At 37.6% G+C, this 22409-nt stretch overlaps 2 protein-coding genes across 2 annotated transcripts; both read left to right on the forward strand.

Moving 5' to 3' along the window:
* The first annotated feature begins 2943 nt into the window (after positions 1–2943).
* On the forward strand, positions 2944–5660 carry LOC137720155 (protein NTM1-like 9). The gene is made up of 2 exons (XM_068459167.2): positions 2944–4400; positions 4975–5660. Exons 1-2 carry the CDS (start codon positions 4094–4096, stop codon positions 5472–5474), a joined length of 807 nt encoding a protein of 268 aa, XP_068315268.2. The 5' UTR covers positions 2944–4093; the 3' UTR covers positions 5475–5660.
* A 2674-nt stretch (positions 5661–8334) lies between these two features.
* Positions 8335–9749, forward strand: LOC137720156 (protein NTM1-like 9). The gene is made up of 2 exons (XM_068459168.2): positions 8335–8630; positions 9129–9749. The coding sequence occupies exons 1-2, from the start codon at positions 8432–8434 to the stop codon at positions 9566–9568; spliced, it is 639 nt and encodes a 212-aa protein (XP_068315269.2). The 5' UTR covers positions 8335–8431; the 3' UTR covers positions 9569–9749.
* The last annotated feature ends 12660 nt before the right edge of the window (positions 9750–22409 follow it).

The raw sequence follows: 22409 nt of genomic DNA on the forward strand, positions 1-22409 counted from the left end.
TATCAAGTAAAGAGACAAAACTTTTCGACAGTTATAAACGAAAAATCACGATTTAACGGTACTTTTAACTTCGATTTTGATGATTTTTTTTATAGCTACACTCATTGACCCTATATGAATACAATGAATAAATTTGATCTTCAATTTAAAATATTTACACTAGTGGATACCACAAAATCTTATGTTATACTTAATGAAAGTATAAATAAACTCAAGTGTTAGTGAATTTATTGTTTTGATGGGATACGCATTCTACAAACTAATTTTAACGATCCAACCTTCAAACTTGTTTGTATATACTTTGAGATTGCATACTCCAAAAATCGCAAAACACAAACATCCATAGATCAAGTAACAGGACAAAACTTTTGGACGGTTATAAAAGAAAAATCACGATTTAACGGTTATTTTAACTCTGATTCTGATGATTTTTTTTACAGCTACACTTTGACCCTATATGAATACAATGAACGAACTTGATTTTCAATTTAAAATATTTACACTAGTGGATACCACAAAATCTTATGTTATACTTAATGAAACTATAAAAACCCTTTGCACAACGTAGTTGATACGTCGCGCAAACAACCTTTGCATGATGCCTTGGTTGGTACGTCGTGCAAACAACCTTTGCATGACAGATTGGTTTGTATGTCACGCAAAAACAAAATACATACTACTTTCCGCTTGAGCGGACTATGTGGCCACTTGAGCAACAGAACACATACTACTTTCTGCTTGAGTGGAAGAAAAATAAACCGCTTGAGCAGCAGACCCCAATGTAATGGCTGCTTGAGCGACCTATTAATTTTATTTTTTTTAAATAAATTTTTGGACTATTCTTAAAACAAAAGTAATGAAAACACAAAAATAAAGTGCCCACCCCCAAACTTAAATGAAACATTCTCCTCAATGTTTGCAAAAACTAATACACGCAATGCATTCATCAAAGCAAAGAAATGGAAAGACCACATAAAGGAAAAAAAAAATTGAAAAAAAAGATATGGCAACTCCCTTTAATGAAGTACCGAAGTTGACAAATCACCCATTCAACGATCAAACCATCAAACTTGTCTGTATATACTTCAAGATCGCATACACCAAACTATTTTAGTGTTGTGGAAAAAATCGTTGACTTTGCACAACGAAGATTGCCGTTGTGCAAAACAGTTTTGTGCGATGACGGTACACCTTAGTCATGCAAAACAGTTTTGCACAATGAAGACCTTTGTCACGCAATGTTGGGAAAAAAGTGGTTGAAGTCTAGGTTTGGCGCCAAAAACTTGTGCGATGAATAAACCGCGTCGCGCAAATAGTCTTTGTGCGACAGTGAAACAAAACGTTGTGCAAAGGTCATTTGCGCGACGCGGTTTGTGTGTCGCGCAAGCTTTTCGTTCCAAACCAAGACTTTTATCACTTTTTCCCAACATTGTGCGATGAAGGTGAAGATTCATCATGCAGATTAAGTGTAGCCAAGTTAGCTAAAACATTGTACTCCTCTCGTCACCCAAGTTAAAATTTATCACATGTAATTTAAATTAGATTACAATATTGCTCAAATATAAAAAAAAAAAAAACTGATAAGAAACAATTGGAAGACCAAAACGAAAGAATCCCCATAAGTAAAGGGAGCAAAAGGTGAACTTACACCATAATCTCAAAGACTTGGGAAAAACAGTAGTCAACTTTCAAAAGTCAAGTGCTTTGAGGGTTAAGTGAGGTCTTTAATGAGTGTATAGTACAACTTCACTCAAAGACTTGTTAGACTTGTTAATGTTTCTTTTATTATTATGTTGTATCAAAAGAAAATTATTCTTGTGAATGTAGTTTATTAGAACATTTAAATGTTGAATAGTGTATTTTGTATTGTTTTTTCGTTATATATATTTTTTTTTGCAATCCTTTTTAACGGTAAGTAGCACTAACTGGTATAGTAAGATTGAAAATAAAAGTTTTAAACAATTATGAAAATCAAATCTAACAACTAAAATAATGTAACACTAAATACTGCGTAGCATTAATGCCATGCCATTACTTTTGAACTATGGTAAATGTTTTATCCTATTTTTGTTATTAGATTATGGGGTATACTATCTACACACATTTTTTTTACTTCTCACACACTGCTTGTTAATTTTTGTCCGTTGATATTTTTCAACTCATCTGATCCGATGGCCGAAAACCAAAAAAGTATGAGAAAAGTAAAAAAGGGTGTGTGGATATCACACCTCTAGATTATTGATTTCGGGTACTTCAGTGTCATGGCTGCTAATGCAGTAGACCAAATGAAACAATGAATCAACGAGTGTGGCAAAGGAGAATTCGATTCTGAGATATAATTTTGGGAAGAGAGGAATGATTAGACTAAGAGTTAGGTTGTCACATGAACTTAATTTGAAATATTTTAGGTTGTGGTCCTTAGTGTCTCGTAAATTAGTATCCTCATTTCGTAAATTGTATTGAACACCTTTCCATTGGTTTGTATTCATGTGATGGTGGCCATATAAGAAATTTGTTATTTTTGTATGTATGTGTAAATTATCTCTAGATTAACATTTAAATTATTAATCCTTATTGGCACTTCTGCAAATGTATACTTTTTTGGTTGATAAATAAAATATCGCTGTCATTTCTTGTTAAAAATAATAAATGTTGTGTGCAATTCAATCTGGATGGTTTCTCGTTGTCATGAAAACTAAGTGGAAGATTGTCTTGTTTAGATAAGACCTTATTCTTCAAACCACTATGCCCAACGTATAAACTCTCATGTATCTATTAGGCCCTATTTGGCAAACCGTATAAGACATCGGATAATACTAATAATACAGAGGACGGTATTTGGTGTCTTTTTATACGGTGTTTACCCTCTTCCTTATACCGTCCAAAAGCACGGTACAATTTAGTCGGGCTTCTCTTGCTCCCTCCTTCCTCTCCAGACGGTCTCGTCCTCTCCAGACGCACTCCTCTCTCGTTTGAATCCCAGGTTCGTCTTCTCAAATTCTTCTTCTTCGTTTGCATCACAGTTCGTCTTTTCATTTTTCTTCTTCTTTTTCCCGGGCTTCTCTCGCTCTCTCCTTCCTCTCCAGACGGCAGTCTCCGGACACTCTCTCTTCCTCTCCAGAAGCTCACTCTCTCTCTCTCTCCTCACCACTCTCCCCCAACTTTCTCCTCGTCTTTATCATTATGCTGCTGCTTTTTTTCGGCTACCCAAAAACCGCAGCGCTTGCCCGGTATGCCTCTTCGATTTTGAGTATAAAGTTCCAATTTTTATTCATATGGGTTCTTATTTTTGCTGTGTATGTTTAAGATTTTGCACCCACCGGGATCAAATTTTGGTGGGTTTTGTGAATTGGGCATCGAGTTTCTTATGCTTTTAGAGAAATGGGTTGCCAGTGATGTTTTGATATTTCAATAGTTGGACTTGTGTGGCTGCATGCGTTTTTTGATTTCTGATGGATTTAGCTAACTGGGTTGTGCTGTTAATCTGTTTGTTCTCCAACTTTCTTACGATTTAAGTGCTTTTAGGTGAAGTGCTTCCTGTGCCTATTTGTTCTGTCTTAGTACTTGTAGCTCAGAGGTATGAAATTTGATAGTATTTCGTGTTAATTTTTAATTGAACTTGAAGAATGAGGGATGCATATCTTGCTTGTGAAATTTGATACTATTTTTCTTTTTGTTATTTGAAAATTTATGTGGTTTTCAAAAGGTATAAATATAAGAAAAGTTCAACAAACAAACAAAGATTTGTCAAATTGTTTTTTTCCTTGTTTCAGTGCCAAACACAGTATAAATAATACGATCATTAATCTAATATTGTACCAAATGCTCGACTAATTTAGTTAATACTAAACACAGTATAAAATTAACCGTAGTCAAATTAACTAGAATAGGATACTCTCCTCTCATCACTTTAAAATTTATCACACTGTAGTTTTACTTTTATAATATCAGTCGAATAAAAAAATGATAAGAAATAGTTGAAGTCCAAAAGATGAACTTGCACCACAAGCTCAAATACTTGGAAAAAGCACTAGCCAACTTTCAAGAGTCGAGTGATTTGAGTGATAAGTGGGTCTTTGATGAGCGTATATAAATGCAACTTCACTCATTCTGCTTCCGCACACAATCCAAAACACTGATCCATAATCACAGTTCAAAGTTGAGAGAGAGAGAGAGAGAGAGAGAGAGAGAGAGAGAGATGAATAGCGGTAGCATCACAACTGAAGAAGGAAATGCAGTGCATGCGAATGTGATCCTACTACCTTCTGTCAGATTCAACCCCACTGACGAGTTGCTGGTCAGCTACTACTTGAGGAGCAAGATACAGGGCACCGACTCCCTCTTCCGCCACACCATCCCGGAAATCGATGTCTGCAAGTACGAGCCCTGCGATCTTCCTGGTAAACCCATTATTCTATCTCACTTTTTCTTCACTAGCCATACATCTTGTTTCCAATGGATTCTGCCGTTGATTATGTAAATCTATACCATCTTGTTTCAGTTTTTCTTCATTCAGAATTGAATTGGGTTGGTTTCGATTTGTTGTTTTCTGTAGTGATTCCAGGGCTCTATTTCTATTGTATGATGTTGTATGCATAAATTTATGGTCTTATCAGTTTTTGTACCTCAAGAATTGGAGTGCGATGTTCCGGGTTCAAATTCCCTCCTCCCTCCCCTTAGCATAGCTCGAAGTAAAGTAGTAATATCACTTGTACCTCAAGAATTGAAGTGGGTTGGTTTCAATTTCAATATATTGTTTTGTGTTGTATCAAAAATCAAAAAATTTGTTTTGTGTTACATTTCGATTTAATTTCCCTTTAAATAGCCGACCGATCGATATCTCTTTCCTATCGTATAATATTGTTGCACCCAAAAATTTATGATCTTGTTTCAGTGTTTGTGTTTTTTGTTCTTCAAGAGTTGGAGTGGGTTGGTTTCAAATTTTGAACATTTTGTTTTGTTGTTGGATTTCAGCATTCTTCCCAGAAGTTCATGGGAAGGAGTGGTTCTTCTTTAGCCGGCCCGACTACAAGTACAACAACAGCCCTCGCTGCAAACGGGTCACGGATCAAGGCTTTTACAAGATCACAGGGAAGGTGCGTGAGATCAGGGCTGAAGAATCCAAAGCTGTGATTGCGAAGAAGAGGATTCTGACCTTTTACGAAGGTCGTGGATCGAAAGCAAAGAAGACCGATTGGGTAGTCCATGAGTATTCTCTCACAGAAACTGAGGTGAGTTCTAAACCCACCAAGCAGATGGACTTTGTCCTCTGGCGCCTGAAGAACATGTCAGCTAGTTATAAGAAGCCGAAGGGTGATCCAATCCGCGGCGAATTAGCTGATCCAGGTGCTAACTCGGAAGATGATCAAGCTGCTGTAAGTGATGTGATTGCAGAGCCAGTGGAACATCTGGGATACTTCTTTGATAACCTTCAGATTGAAACTCTTATCTCTAGTACCTATTGCTTTAATTAATTTCCCTGCATTAGCTGCTGCGTTCCTGTGCAGCATTTCTTCTTTTTCTGTACTCCTTTTATGTGGTATTGCCGTTAATGTTGTTTAATTAATCAAAGAGTGTTTCTCTTGTGGCACATTCCAAAATTACAATTAATTGTGAACGGGTCCAAACATAAATAATAAAACCCTATTCTTTTCGAGTAATGGCGAAATTGTGATGGAAGAAATTTTTTCCCAAATTACAAGTTTCTGTCAACGCTCTCAAACTAATTTTTCTTCCAGACCTACAGGTACAACGTTTGACAAGTATAGGATCTTTGAATTTGATCTAACGATTTTCAAACCCTCAATTAAAACCAATAAAATCAACTTTATAATCAAATATTCGTGGATACTAAATCGATGTGCTACTCAAGAAAAATCGATAGTCGTCATCTGGGGAAGAAAAGAATAGTACAAAGCTTGAATTTTGGCTTGTCAATCTCCAATTACAAAGTAAAAGACATGATAGCAAGTGGAGGGATCCACACTCAAAGGCATTTCCGCACACGTCTGAAAATTCGACATCTGTTACACCCTTGTCAACATTCTTGTCAGTTGTCACTCCTCATGGACATGGACATGCACAGTAGATGTAGTGACGTGATGCTCTGCCTTCACAAACAAGGAACAATTATTTTTGTGAGCTAGGCTTTCCAACTCGCATGTATCAGATTTGAAATCCTTGTCCTGTTTCTTGCGATTCAAGTAACGGTCCACCATTTCATACGGAGTGGGGTAGAATCTGAACCCTACTGGGTCTGAAACCCCTCCTCTTGTTTTTCTGTTGCTTCCCAATGTTCCCATATGTTTGTGCGTGTGAACTGAAAAGAAGATGCAACTGCAAGTTGTTTACTCACTTCAGAATACTCCAGTAGTATTTGATACCACCCAATTAAGTCCTGGGACCCTAAACAAGTCAGCTGACGTGCCACGCGTTTTGTTTCTTTAATTTTATATATTTTGCCCTTTTGATCAACCCCTCTTGGCAGTTTTCCTTTTTCCTTTACTTTTCAGGGACTGGGAGACAATCCCTCTTAGAAGTTTAGCTTTTAGAAGTACTTTTACGTTTGGAATCGGGATTCTCTTTCCTTCTTAATCTCTCTTCCCTTTTATCCCTTCCTACTTGAACAGTTAAGCTACATCAACATTTTACATTAATTTTTTTATAGACACAACAAGGCAGAAAACAAAGTATGAAAGGTGGAAAGGGAAGGGGATGAAAATAGGAGGGAGAGAATCCTACTCCAGTTCATATCATGCGGTGGTTGCCATAGAGGAAATATACTATTGTTGTATATCTATGTAAATTATCTCTAGATTAAAATTTAAAGGGTAAATTACATTTTACCCCTTAGGTTTGGGATCAATTTCAATTCCTTACAACATCTTTAAAACATTTCAATTTCATACATTTACTTATCATTTATTTCAATTTCATACGTCTGTTAGAAAATTTGTTAAGTAAACCGTTAAGTGATGACATGGCAAATATAGGATCCACATTTGTGCTGACGTGGCTACCACATTGTGCCATGTGGCAAAAAAATTAATTTTTTTGTGCATTTACGCAACCCACTTCTCCATCTCCTCCCTCTTCACCTCCCATCCCTTCTTTCTCACCCAAACCCACTTCTTCCTCTTCACCCCAGACCAACCTTCAGCTTCGAGGCCCCAACCGAGACTTTCCAGAAGAAGACAGTGTCGGAGATCACAACATCATGCGAATCGCCGAATAGGTGTCGAAGATAGTGAAAGGTCAGGTTGACCGGATTTCAGTGCTGGTGTGGCGAGCTCTTTTGCTTCGAGCACCAGTCCTCCGACCGCCATGTGTGTAGCTACAACTATTTGGGGTTTTGGTTGGGGGGTTGCGAGGGAGGTGGGGGTGGGGTCGGGGGTGAAGAGGAAGGAGTAGGTTTGGGTAGAGAGAAGGGATGGGAGGCGAAGAGGGAGGAGATGGAGAAGTGGGTCGTGGGGGGGGGCACGGGGAGGAGGGTTTTGGGTTTCTAGGTTAGTTTTGTTTGGTTGTTTTTATTTTATTTTTTATAATAGGGTAAATAATATTATATTTTAAATGCATAATAAATTAATTTTTTTGCCGTGTGGCACAAATGTAGCAATCACGTCAGCACAAATATGGATTCCATATTTGCTACGTCATCACTTAACAATTTACTTAACATGTTTTTATAACGGATGTATGAAATTGAAATAAAATGATAAGTAAATGTATGAAATTTAAATGTTTTAAAGATGTAGTAGGGAATTGGAATTGAAATTGATTATAAACTTGAGGGGTAAAATGTAATTTACCCAAATTTAAATTATTAATCCTTAAAAATTTATGCATTTGGCACTTTTGTAGATGTATAATTTGTTGATTGATAAATAAAATCTCTCTGTCGTTTCTTGTAAAAATTAATAAATGGTGTGTGCAATTCAATTCAAATGGTTTCTAATTGTAATAAAAACTAAGTGGAAGATTGTCTTGTTTAGATAGGATTTTATTCTTCAGCCCACTAGCCTAGGGTATAAATTCTCCTACATCTCTTAGTGTTGTTGCCTAGAGTAGTAATACGATTTGTAATTAAAATAATGTAAAATTAACCGTAGCTAAGTTAACGAGAACAGTATACTCTCATCTCATCGCCTAAGTTAAAATTTATCACACTGTAATTTAAATTAAATTATAATATAACTCAAATAAAATAAATTATGAGAAATAGTTGGAAGACCAAAATGAAAGAAATCCGGTAAGTGTAGGGAGCAAAAGATGAACTTGCACCACACGATCAAAGACTTGGTAAAACACTAGTCAACTTTCAAAAGTGGTTCTGTGATGAGCGTATATAAATACAACTTCACTCATTCTGCTTCCCCACACAATCCAAAACACTGATCGATAATCACAGTTCAAAGTTGAGAGAGAGAGAGAGATGAGCAGCAGCGTCGCACCTGAAGAAGGAGATGCAGTGCGTGTGAATGTGAGCCGACTACCTGGGTTCGGATTCTCCCCCACTGATGAGTTGCTGGTCAGCTACTACCTGAAGAACAAGATAGAGGGGACGGATTCCCATTTCCGCCACGTCATCCCTGAAATCGATGTCTGCAAGTACGAGCCCTGCGATCTTCCTGGTAAACCCATTATTTTATCTCACTTTTTCTTCACTAGCCATACATCTTGTTTCCAATGGATTCTGCCGATGATTATGTAAATCTATACCATTTTGTTTCAGTTTTTCTTCGTTCAGAATTGAATTTGGTTGGTTTCGATTTGTTGTTTTCTCTAGTGATTCCTGTGCTCTATTTCTATTGTATGCATAAATTTATGGTCTTATCAGTTTTTGTACCTCAAGAATTGGAGTCCGATGTTCCGGGTTCAAATTCCCTCCTCCCTCCCCTTAGCATAGCTCAAAGTAAAGTATAATATTGTTGCACCCAAAAATTTCCCTTTAAATAGCCGACCGATATAATTTCCCTTTAAATAGCCGACCGATATCTCTTTCCTATCGTATAATATTGTTGCACCCAAAAATTTATGATCTTGTTTCAGTGTTTGTGTTTTTTGTTCTTCAAGAGTTGGAGTGGGTTGGTTTCAAATTTTGAACATTTTGTTTTGTTGTTGGATTTCAGCATTCTTCCCAGAAGTTCATGGGAAGGAGTGGTTCTTCTTTAGCCGGCTCGATTACAAGTACAACGGCACTCCCTGCAACCGGGTCACGGATCAAGGCTTTTACAAGATCACAGGGAAGGACTGTGAGATCAGGGCTGAAGAATCCAAAGCTGTGATTGGGAAGAAGAGGAGTCTGACCTTTTACGAAGGTCGTGGATCGAAAGCAAAGAAGACCGATTGGGTAGTCCATGAGTATTCTCTCACAGAAACTGAGGTGAGTTCTAAACCCACCAAGCAGATGAACTTTGTCCTCTGGCGCATAAAGAACATGTCAGCTAGTTATAAGAAGCCGAAGGGTGATCCAATCCACGGCGAATTAGCTGATACAGGTGCTACCTCGGAAGATTATCAAGCTGCTGTAAGTGATGTGATTGCAGAGCCAGTGGAACAGCTGGGATAATCCTTTGATAACCTTCAGATTAAAACTCTGGTCTCTAGTAAATATGGCTTTAATTAATTTCCCTGCATCAGCTGCTGCGTTCCTGTGCAGCATTTCTGCTTTTCCTCTAACCTTATATGTTGTATTCTTGTTAATGTTGTTTACTTAAAACCTATTAATCTCAGTGGAATTTTGTGTGTTATATTATCTTCTCATTTTTTTATCCAAAATGTTAAGTGATTGATTGTGCTTTTTTTTTGCTTTTTATTTTTATAAACCTTCGATGGTACAAGAAGAATTTTATTGATAACGCAAAAGAAGTTACAACTAGTATAACCCCTCAAAAGGATCTCCCGTTCTTCCATCAAATATTCTACCTATTTCAGATACTCAATTTCAAATACCCATGGATTTGCTGTTTGCTTATGAAAAAATCAAAGCCCTTTATCAGATTTGAATCGATGACTTACGCCTTACCATAGCGTTACTCTACCACTGAGTTAAAAAGGCTCACTAATGAGTACCACATCTTCAGAATTGTAACCTTCCCATGCCATATAAGCTACTAATATGTTTTTTCCCAAAGCAGTTCACCGCCTACCGTAGTAGCACCGTCTGCTAAAATTTGTCCTTTTTTAATACATTTACCTTGCCAAACTTAGGGTTTTTCGTGCACACAAGTATTTTTGTTGCAAAGTTGATATATAACTAATGGAATGTTTAGAGTATTCCCATTTCCCAATAAAATGATCTTGTCAGTATCAACATTACCCTTCTAGAAAAGCAAACAATAAAGATACAAAGAAAAGAGATGGGACATGAAACCTAACCCTTCTAAAACCAAACCTAAAAATCTAAACCTGCAAAATAGATTAAGCAACATCACAAGGTCAAGGAGAAAAAAAAAGTGAGCCAAACCTATATGTCCATTTGCAAATTAATTTGAGAAATGGTAGCCAAGGAAGAAAGTATAGTCTGAAAAATAAGCAACACGAGCTGCTAATGGAGAGGAATCATGTCATACTAAAGTTGGAGAATACAGTCCACATAAGCAAAATTGTCCGCAACAACATTTCCTTCGCAATATATGTGAAACCCCATCCCAAATTTAGTGTATTTTCATATTGACGGATTTATGAAATTACCATTTTGCCCTCGAATTGACTTTGTTTGACCGTCTCGTTGAAACGGGTAATGTTAATTTTCTTAAATTATTCTTAACGTACTTATCGCCACGAACGCGTAAGTACAAACAAATTCGAATTCGGACTTATAACGAAGATTTTACGTTCAAACATTGAACGTTTGCGAATATTTTATATTTCATTTTACACATTCTTGAATTGTGAGCCACTGAGACCCACTTTAAAAAGCTTGTCCCCTTACTTTTTCCCCTTGGACCCGTGCATCCCCCTTCCCCTTTTTCTTTTTCTGATGTTTGTAACTCTCTCTCTCTCTCCCCCTCACTTCTCACTTTCTTTACCTTATGTTTTTTGACATCCGTAATCCGTTTATGAAGTCCGTTTTTCGAAATTCAACCGTTATGATAGAGTTTTATAAATTGGACCTTTTATGTGCTTAGGTATGATTATCAGTGGCGTTTCCGTCCCTTCTTTTTCGCACGGTGACGACAGAGTATCTGTGAGTGGACCCCTACTAAAATGCATATTTTACTATTAGAAATGCATACATGAAAAACATGATTTAATGGTTACGTTTTATGAGTAAATTAGATTTTACATATTATGAGATATCATGCTTTACTGAGAATATTTTGGAATAACATACTTTATCGATTTCCTTTTCTTTGTAGTATATATGATGGATGACTATATACTATGAAGATGTTTTGAGATATAATGTTTGAGCTACTAAGTTCTGTTGAGATATATGTACTTATGTAGGAAAGATTATATTCAATTGTTTTGTGCTTATCTAGTGGTCATTGTTCTGCCTACGGACAATGATACTTATATTGTCTTCGGCATGGCGTGTGTAGGTGGCTTTAGCCGAAATATACTTATATTGGCTTTGGTCGGGCTTGTGTAGGTGGCTTCAGCCAAAAGATATTTATGTTGGCTTCAGCCTGGCGTGTGTAGGTGGCTTCGGTCGAAAGACTTCTATATGCCTTCGGGCGATACTGATGCCACTATTTAGCACATTATATATTATATATGTTTTATGAAGTTTTTATGGCATGCTAGGGTTTTCAAAAAACCTACTATATATTATGCTGTTGAGTTTTCATAAACTTTGGGGGTTAGTACGTTGAATAACTGTTTCTGTATTATTTATATATCAACTTGGTCCACTCACTTTTTTTTTGCACTCACTTATGACAAAGGAATGAGGCATACGATCCGAACTATGAGGCATTCCCCTACCAATGATATCGTGTCATCCTCTTTGCTTTTGACTTCACCTGTAATAGCACTTTTTGTTACACCTTCCGCTTGTATTTTGAATTAGATATATGCTTTGACCATGTTATGCATTAACACATTCATTTTATTTGACAATTGACTTTTTAATATTATTTTGGTAAAGTTTATATTTGAATATTAAATTGCATAGTTCGTGTGAAATTTATATGCATGTTTCACATGTTCTCGGCATATGCATTTATTAAATGGCTTGCATCACCCTCGGATGTCGGCCAGCATGTGGCCATCCCACTGTCCCCTAGACATCGGGATTGGAGCGTGTTAGATTGGTATCAAAGCATACTTAAGACTTCATTTTTCCATTTGGTAAATTATAACCTTTCTTGTGGCCATAGTCTTTCGTTCTTCTAAATTTTGTTTGCCTCTTATTAGAATCATGGATAATCCTGGTGGGAATGTACCTCAACGACCTCATTCTTGTTTAATGGGAGGAATTCAGTAGTTGACCTCCGCTTACGGAATGTTTTTCCTTGTAGTAGCAGGCCAAGTCGTACATGTACTAAGATTGCTCGTAGCCACGACGTTACGGAGCTTAATATGGTTGGAGTCTGTGAGGAGGCTGATGATTGGTTGGAAAAGATAGAAGACACTTTAGAAAGTATGAGATGCCCATCATCTGAATGGGCAAATACCAATGGTTACTTCATTAAGGGGAATGAGAGATATTGGTGGAAGTTAATGACAAGCTCTTGCCCACATAATTCTTTGATGACTTAGGCTACATTCAAGAGACTTTTCAGCGCACACTTTTTGAGCCCGGATTATCAGCTGAGGAAAATATAGGAATTCATAGAGTTCTGCTTGGGCAATCTGAGAATTACAGAGTTTGATAGCATTTTTCGGTGCTTGTCGAGACACCAAGAGGGAACCTATGGGAACCAGTGGGAGATGATGATACAGCTGCAGATTGCTATGAACCAGGACATTTCTGAGCTTCTGGCACCACAGAGGTATGCCTCCTATAAGGATATGCTTGAGGTGGCTTTGAGGGTTGAAGAGACGAGGTGGATCAGACTTAACCAGAATCAGCCTTAAACTCAAAATCAGCCTTGGAACCACAATCAGCGGGGTTGTGGATTCCGATCCTAGAGTATGAGGGAGCCTTCTACTTCTTCTCATTCCTTCGGCTCGAGACACTCTAAGTCGTTGAAACAACATGGTCAGGGTTCAGGATCATCCAGCAAGGGGCTCAAGTAGTGAGTCTGTGAGGCAATCATTTAGCCACTTTAATTCATCAATTGCGGCTTACGCGCATTGTGATATGCATCATCTTGGAGATTGAGTTGTGAGTGCTGCCATGTGTCACCGGTGTGGTGGCACTAGGCACTATGCCCGTATTTTCCCTTTGACGAACCCATCAGAGAGTTACGGTGGGGGAAGTAACCCGAATACTTAGAGTTATAGCGGTACTAAGAGTTATGGCGGCAGTAGTAATCCGAGTACCCAGTTTTCTGCTTAGTGACAACCACAACATTCTAGAGCAGCTTCAAGCAATCGTGCTTAGGGGAACTAAGCCGACCGCAACAACCAAGGCATTAGTACTCGAGGTGGCCATAACAGTGGTTTGGGACGTCAGGCTCATGGGCATATCAACGCCATGACTCAGACTCGCAACTTGCATCGCTCGATTATGATATGTTCATACAATTGCCACTTGGAGATCTATTCTGTGCACAATGAGAGTTTAGGGATTGCCCAGTTATTGTTGAAGGGGAACTTATGAAGGCCAATTTGATTCCCTTCAAATTTTGGAGTCCAGTGTCATTCTAGGAATGAATTAGCTATCTAAGCATAATGCCTATGTTGAATGTAGGGAGAAATTGGTGACTTTTGATTGGCCTAAACGACCAGCGATCACGTTTTAGGGTGAATGACAGTTCCTCCAGAATACTATTATCTTCACCATCCAGACAACAAAGTTACTGCAGAAGGTTTTGTGGGCTTCTTAGCTCACGTGGTCACGTAGGGTGAACCTTCTCTGTGTGCTGGAGATATACCAGTGGTGAATGAATTCACCGATGTATTTCCTGAAGATTTGCCGGGGTTACCATTTGCGAGGGAAATCGAATTCACAATTGATTTACTTCCAGCTACCAACCATATTTCATTGGCACTATACCAAATGACACCGATTGAGTTGAGATAATTGAAAATTCAACTTCAAGGGCTTGTGGACAAGGGTTACATCTAGCCCAGTATGTCTCCCTGGGGCACTCCTGTATTGTTTGCTAAGAAAAAAAACTTTGCATCGACTACAGACAGCTGAATCGGGTGACAATGAAGAACCGTTACCTCCTGCCTTGTTGATGATCTATTTGACCAATTAAGAGGTGCTCAACTGTTTTCTAAGATCGAGCTTTGTTCAGGTTACAACCAGTTACTTATCTGGAACAAAGATGTATCGAAGATTGTTCTCTGCACTAGGTATAGACACTATGAGTTTCGTGTCATGCCTTTTGGGTAACTAATGCACTCGAGCTTTCATGGATTTGATGAATAGAGTTTTCAGACTGTATCTCAATCAGTTTATGATTGTATCCATTGATGTTATCCTGATCTACTCCAAGAATAATGTTGAGTACAGAAAACATTTGCAGTTGGTGTTGGAGAGATTGAGGAAGCATTAGCTATTTGCGAAGTTCAGTAAGTGTCAGTTTTGGCTAAACCAGATTAGTTTCCTCGGGTATGTGGTTTCCATTGAGGGAATTAGTGTGGACCCTCAGAAGATTTCGGCAGTGTCTAAATGGGAGCAACCGAGGAATGTTACTGAAGTGAGGAGTTTTCTGGGACTGGCTGGATATTACTGATGTTTTGTGCAGGATTTCTTGGCAATCACCTTGCCTCTTACTAAATTGACTCAGAAAAAGGTCAAATTCTACTATGATGAAAATTATGAATGAAGTTTTCAAATGCTTAAACAGTGTTTTACTCATGCCTCCGTCCTCACTCTTCCAGACGATTGCGGTGAGTTTGATATCTATAGTGATGCATCCTTGTTGATATTCGGTTGTGTTATGATACAGCATCGGAAAGTCATCTTCTATGCTTCCAGGCAACTGAAAACTCACAAGAAAACTACCATACTCAATGATCTAGAACTCGGAGCAATGGTCTTTGTTCTAAAAATCTGGAGACATTAATTGTACAGCGAGAAGTGCCGCACCTTTACTGATCACAAAAGTCTGAAGTATGTCTTCACCCAGAAGGAGTTGAATTTAAGGCAGAGAATGTGGATGAAACTTATTAGTGACTATGATTGCACTATTGAGTATCATCTTGGTCACGCCAACGTCGTAGCAGATGCACTTAGCCGGAAGTCTTATAGACAGCTTGCCTCCTTTCGAGCTATCCATGTTCTGCTACTATTTTCTTTTCGAGAAACCAACGTTAGAATGATACCAGACTCACAGGGAGCATTGTTAGCACACTTCCAAATTAGGCCTGTTTTGGTGGATTTGGTTGAGGAATCTCAGAAATTCGACCAATAGTGTGCAGACCTAAAGGAACAAGTGTGGAATGGTTCTAGGTGAGATTTGAAAATCCGGAAAAATAGAGCCTTGATGATGGGAAATAGGTTGTTTATACCTAAGGACAAGGAAGTTGTGAAGAAGGAAATTCTTGATGTCGTTCATATTCCGGTATATGCCATATATCTGTGGAGTACCAAATTGTATCACACTATCCGTCTGTTCTACTATTGGTATAAGATGAAACGGGATGTCGTAGAGTATGTAAAGAGATGTATTATTTGCCATCAGGTGAAGGCGGACAGACAGATACTTGAGGGGCTAATGCAGAATCTCCTTATACCAGCGTGGAAGTGAGAATACATCACCATGGATTTCATGTATGGTTCGCCAAGCACACGGTCGAGGTTTGATGGCATTTGAGTGATTATGGATCAACTCACCAAGACTGCTCATTTCTTACCTGTTTGACAAACCTACACACTCGAGAAGTTAGCAGAACTTTTTATTGATAATATTGTCATACTTCATGGTGTACCCATCACCATCGTTTCGAACAGAGATCCAAGATTCACCTCTAGATTTTGGAGAGCGTTCTATGATGCCATGAATACTCAATTGTTGTATAGCACTGCCTATCATCCACAGACCGATGGTCAATCTAAAAGGTTAATTTAGACTTTGGAGGACATGTTAAGAATGTCTGTTCTCTAGTGGAAGGGTAGTTGGGATAGTTAACTACTATTAATCGAGTTTGCCTACAACAACAGCTACCATTTCAGTATTGACATGGCACCGTTTGAGGCACTATATAGGAAAGCATGATGGACACCATTATGTTGGACTGAGGTTGGTGAACGGGTGTTGGTAGGGCCAAAAATTGTCGACACCACTAATACTAATATCCAGTTGATAAAGAGGAACCTAAAGGCAACACAAGATCTACAAAATAGCATTGCGGATCAACATTCCAGGGATCATGAGTATAAGATTGGTGATTTTTTCTTCCTGAAGTTGTCGCCTTTCAAGGGTGTGGTTCGTTTTGGTAAACGAGGAAATTTGAGTCCTCGATATGTTGGCCCCTACTGAATCACTGAGAGGATTGGCGTAATTGCTTATAGATTGGAGCTACCACCATAATTGTCACAAATTGAAGACTATTCCATGTTTTCATGCTGCAAAAGTATGTACCGGATCCCTCTCATGTTATTCAGCCGGAACCATTAGAGGTGAGTCAAGACGATCATCGAGTTATGTTGAGGAACCAGCGACGATCATCGATCGACAGGATAAAACTTTGAGGAACAAAGTCATACTGATGAGGAGTTAGTATCCATACCTATTTATCTAAGTTTGTAATCTTAGGATGAAATTATTTTAAGGGGGTAGATTGTGAATCCCCGTCCCAAATTTAGTGTATTTTCATATTAACTAATTTATGAAATTACCATTCTGCCCTCGAGTTGACTTTGCTTGACTATCTCGTTAAAATGAGTAACATTAATTTTCTTAAATTATTCTTAACATACTTATCTCCACGAACGCGTAGGTGCAAACAGATTCGAATTCGGACTTATAACGAAGATTCTACGTTCAAACGTCGAACGTTTGCGGATATTTTGTGTTTCATCTTACACGTTCTTGAATTGTGAGCTATTTGGACCCATGCATCCCCTTTCCCTTTTTTCTTTTTTCTGATTTTTGTAACTCTCTCTCTCCCTCATTTCTCATTTTCTCCATTTTTTCGCTATCTCTTCCCTCTCACTCCCGTGCTCTCTCTCTGCATTTCTCACTCTCCTCTTTGAAAATCACACAACAACCATCCCAGATCCCCACCACGTGGAAAGAGAAGCTTCGGGAAACCCCGTGCCAACCGAGGAACCCTTTAACAATGTGTTCACTATTCATCATCTTCCCCGACGTGTTTCATGATTTTTCCAACATTGGTAAGCTTCTAGAAACTCTTGGGATGTGTTTTAAGAGTAGATCGAAACTTGTTTTGAGTTGTACATACATGTTAATCGTAGAAAATAGCTAATTTTTTTATGAACATTGCTATTTTCGAGGTGTTTTTCTGCCAAACCATGATGAGTTAGTAGTTGTGTAAGGTACCATTCTCTTCATCCCATTGAGTACTATAACTTTGGTTTTTGAACCACTTGATTTGGTTAAGTATTGAAGAAGTTATGAGCGTTTGAAAATTAGCCCAAAAACCAGCCAAACTATGGCCTGAAACCGGGTCGACCCAATCCGTTTAACCTCAACCCAAATTCATTTGGGCCATGTTATCTAGCCTAATAGCCTAAGCCCAAACCCAATTGAGCCTAGCCCAATAATCTAGTAACCTAGAAACCCAACCAGGCCTTTGCGTCATGGAGTCTAGCCCAAGCTTTAGGTCCAAACCCAAATAACCCGATGCCCAAGCCAGGACCCTAAGCCCAAGCCTAGAAACCCAAACCCTAAGCCTAGCCAGCATGTGAGTCCGTGCATGAGCCTGTGTGTGGGTGAGAGTGAGGCTGAGCTTTAGCCGGCGCCAGGAACACAAACACCTTCATTGGAGGCATATGGTAGCGTCGGTGACTTTTCCACCAACTTTTCGGCAACCCATCACGACGTGTAGGGCAGCGCGTGGCCGTCGAGGCCACCACTTTGTGACAGCGTGTGAGGCCGCGTGTAGCAACGCGTAGGGATACCCGAGGTCCCCCTTTATGTTTTTCGACGTCTTAAATTCGTTTTATGACGTTTGTTTTCTAAAATTCAACCGTTATGACAGAGTTTTGTTAAGGTGCAAGAGGAAAACGTTGATGAGCGAATGAACTTCACATATAAGAGGATTGTAAAGCATCTTGGCTAAAACTAACAAAAGTTGTCAAGTTCAATGTCAAATCCCGAAGACCAAGGCCACCCTCATGCTTAGGTTGACACACAATACTCCAATCAACAATTACTAGCTTTCGTGAAGCCAAGTCCCTTGACCAAATAAAATTTTGTGTACAAGCAGAGAGATGCTTTAAAAGGCAAATGGGCCATTGATAAACTGAGATGCTATGGAAAAAACAAGTTTTGATAAACAAATTGCACCAATTAGAGTAGTCCAGCCATTAAGAGAAGTTTACCTTTCCAACCTGAAAGAAGAGCTTTAGTCTTATCCACCAAAGCTTGAAAATGAATTCTGCTTGGCTTACAACGAAAAATGGATTCCAAGATAAATGAAAGGAACAACACCCATACGAAAGCCAAGATGTCTCGAGACATTTACTCTACGATTGGCAGATGTGGAGCCGAGATAAAAAGTACTTTTAGTTGCATTAACAAGTTGTCCCGATGCATAACCATACTTATCCAAAAACTTTCGAATAGAATGAAGAGATCGAACATTCCCACGAAAAAAAATAAAAAGATCATTAGCACATAACACATGAGTTGGAGGGCAACAACTCGGTGGAGCTGAAATAGTAATGATTTGTCTAGTAGAGTAGAGTAGAGTAAAGATAAACTTCTACTCAGAGCTTCCTAAGCTAAACAAAAAAGTAGTGGAGAAAGAGGATCTCCCTGACGTACACCTTGAGAACAAGATAGAATCTGAGAAAGTAGTCTACAACAAAGGAATACAAATTTACATTGGAATGAGATGCACTAATTCAGGGCATTCGGATATAATTGGAATAGCTAATTGCTACGGAATAATTATTTTGAATTATTGTGTTTAGTTGTATGTTAATTGAGTTTAAGTTGGTGTCTTTGGAAGAATGGTTTTAGCTAGTGGCATAGGTGAGATGACAACATTTTTTGCAAAGCTTAATAGGAACTTTTGTAATCCCTTCAAATGTTTCAATGAACGAAAAGAGGGAAATTTTTCCCATAACAAATGAGAAGCATATTCTTTTTAAGTTTGCAATTAGAGTTGAGTGACTCCTCCTACATTGAGTGACATCCACGATTAGCAATGTGAAATTATTTAAATGCTCCTAGTCGAGTGATTCCAGACTATCTGGTTGACCTCATCATTTTCGCCTATTTGTTAAGTGTTGGGCTTAAATTAAATCAAGAGCATGGGGACAAAATGGCCAACCAAATTTACCCCAAACTCTTCAAGCACCATATCCAGGTGGCCATCCAAATTTAATTGAACTACGAGTCGACTTGATTCTCCTGAAGAAAGAATACATAGGCAAGCTACAAAATCAAGTATGACATTTCTTCGTAATTTTAATCAGAGAGTGTTTCTCTTGTGGCACATTACAAAAGATTGTAATTAAAACATTACTTAATCATGAATGGATCCAAACTTAAATAATATAACCCTATTTTTTCGAGTAACGGTGAAATTGTGTTAGAAGAAATTTGTTCCCAAATTACAAGTTTTCGTCAACACTCTCTGTAGACATGCAAATTTCGATAAAAAATAATGTTCACCAATGCATTAAATTTCAGTATGTGAGGACTTACGTGGCATGCAATGACGGACGATATTTGATGGAAAGTGATATTTGATTTTAATTTAAATTAACAAATTTATTTATTTATTTAAATTAAATGAAAATGTTAAATTGGGAAGATTGATTTGTTTGATTTTTAATTTAATTTTTATTTGATTAAATCAAATATTAATTGAAGGAGTAAAATCACAAATCACGAACAAAGACATGAATGAGGCCCTGGTCCCTTCGTAGGCAAAGCTTGGAAAGTCTATAAATAGGAGGCTTCAGGACAAAGAAATGGTCCAAAAATCGTTTTCACGCCCAGACGCTAAAACTTTAAAACTCTAAAGCTCTCAAGCATCCAAATTCCCAAACACTCAGAAGAATTCAGAAAGCCCACTACGTTCTTCGCCAAAACCTGTGAAGAATCATCAAGCACCACATGTGCCGGTTCTTCCCTCGCCACAAGCCAAATTGTTGATACAATCATTCATCCAAGATCAAGTCATCGCGACCCTTAGATTAACAGCCTCTACATACACACTTTACATGTTTAGAGATTGAATCAGAGGATTCAATTAAAGAGATTGTAATCCTACAAATTCATTAATATAAATATTCTTTAGACATGTGTTTTTATTTCATTTGTCACAGAATTTCGTATGTACAACCTTAACTAATTAGTCATCAGCACTTACAGGTACAACATTCAACACATCTATGATCCTTGTATTTGATCCAACAATTTTCGAACCCTCAATTTAAGCTAATAAATCAATTCAAAAATTAAATATACGTGGATACTATATTGACATGCTACTCAAGAAAAATGAATGGTCATCATTAGGGGAAGGAAAGAATAGTGCAAGCTTGAATGATGGCTTTTCAATCTCCAATTACAAGGTGAGATTCCTCATAAGAAAAGAAACAAAAATTACAAATTACAAAGTGAAAAAGACTTTCTAGGAAGTGGTGGGATCCACACTTAATGCCATTACCGCAATGTCTATAAATTTCACATATGAGGATATTTTTTGGATTATCTTTGTGAATTATTCGGTAATTATTTTATTATGTTTGTTTATCATATATTGTATAATTATTTTTTATCAAGTACTTTTTGTGTTTAATTTTAAATAAAAAAAATTCAAAATAAATTTTTGTTGCACAAACAGATAAACGAACATAATAAAGTAATTCTCAAAGTTCTTACAAAGAGGATCTGATACGATCCTATTCCAAATTGGACATCTGTTGCACCTTGATCAACACTGTTGTGACTCCAGATGGACATGCACAGTTAACGTAATGACATCATGCTTTGCCTTGAGCAAGGCTTTCCAACTTCCATGTGTCAGGCTCCAGAATGTTCTTGAGTCCTCTCGATTTTATCATTCCCACTACACGGCAGAATAAAATTAACTAAAAGTTAACGCGTTAAGGCTAGAACTTGAACTCAAGGCTCTAGACTTATTTATAAATTTGCACCTTGAGTTTTAGTAGTTATTACATTTAGGTCTTTAAACCTTTTTTATTTGAGAGTTTTAACGAAAAACCAACGACATTGTTCACTTTAACGAAAAATCACATTTTTACACTAAAAATTCAATCTTGGTACTATTCACTTTACCCTTTATTTTGTCCTTATCATTAAAACTCAAAGTTTTCAAACCATTTTCATTAGTTTTCCTTTTTTATTTTCTTAGACCAAATGGGTCACATATCTTTTTAAAATATGGTAAAATGAGGATAATCCATAGAACTAACTAATTATATTATAACATCTAATCTAATGTCTTGAACTTTGTTCTCAACATTCTGAAAAAAAATTCCTTGACAATTCATTACAACTTTATAAATGGTTTACGTTCTCAATGGTTTTCTATGGTTCTTATTCATGTGGTGCTAGCCATATAGGAGATTTACAGTTTTTTATGTCTGTGTAAATTATTTCTAGTTTAAATGATTAGTTCTTAGAAAATTTATACATTTGGCACCTCTGTAATTGTATAATTTCTTGGTTGATTAATAAAATCCTTCTACCGATTCTTGTAAAAATAATAAAGGTTGTGTGCAATTCCATTTAGACGGTTTCCGGTTGTAATGAAAATCAAGTGGTAGATTGTCTTATTTAGATAGGGATCTTATTCTTCAGCCCACTACACCCAACATAAAAGCTTTTATATCCCTGTTAGTGCTATAGCTTAGAATAGTAATATAACTTGCAAATAAATTCGTGTAAAATTAACTGTAGCGAAGGTAGCTAGGGGAGTATACTCTCTTCTCATCACCCAAGTTAAAATTTATCACAGGGTAGTTTGAATTGGATAAAAATATTATTGTGATAAGAAATAGTTGGAAGACCAAAATGAAAGAAACCCCGAAAGTGTAGGGCGCAAAAGATGAACTTACTCCTCAAGCTCAAAGACTCGGAAAATATATTGGTCAATGCAAAAGTCCTGTGCTTTGAGTCATAAGTGGGTCTTTGACGAGCTTGTATAAATACAACTTCACTGAAATGCCGCTTCCC

The sequence above is a fragment of the Pyrus communis genome, chromosome 1 (assembly GCF_041283825.1).
Source record: "Pyrus communis isolate YQ-2024b chromosome 1, ASM4128382v1, whole genome shotgun sequence".
Taxonomy (NCBI): Eukaryota; Viridiplantae; Streptophyta; class Magnoliopsida; order Rosales; family Rosaceae; genus Pyrus; species Pyrus communis.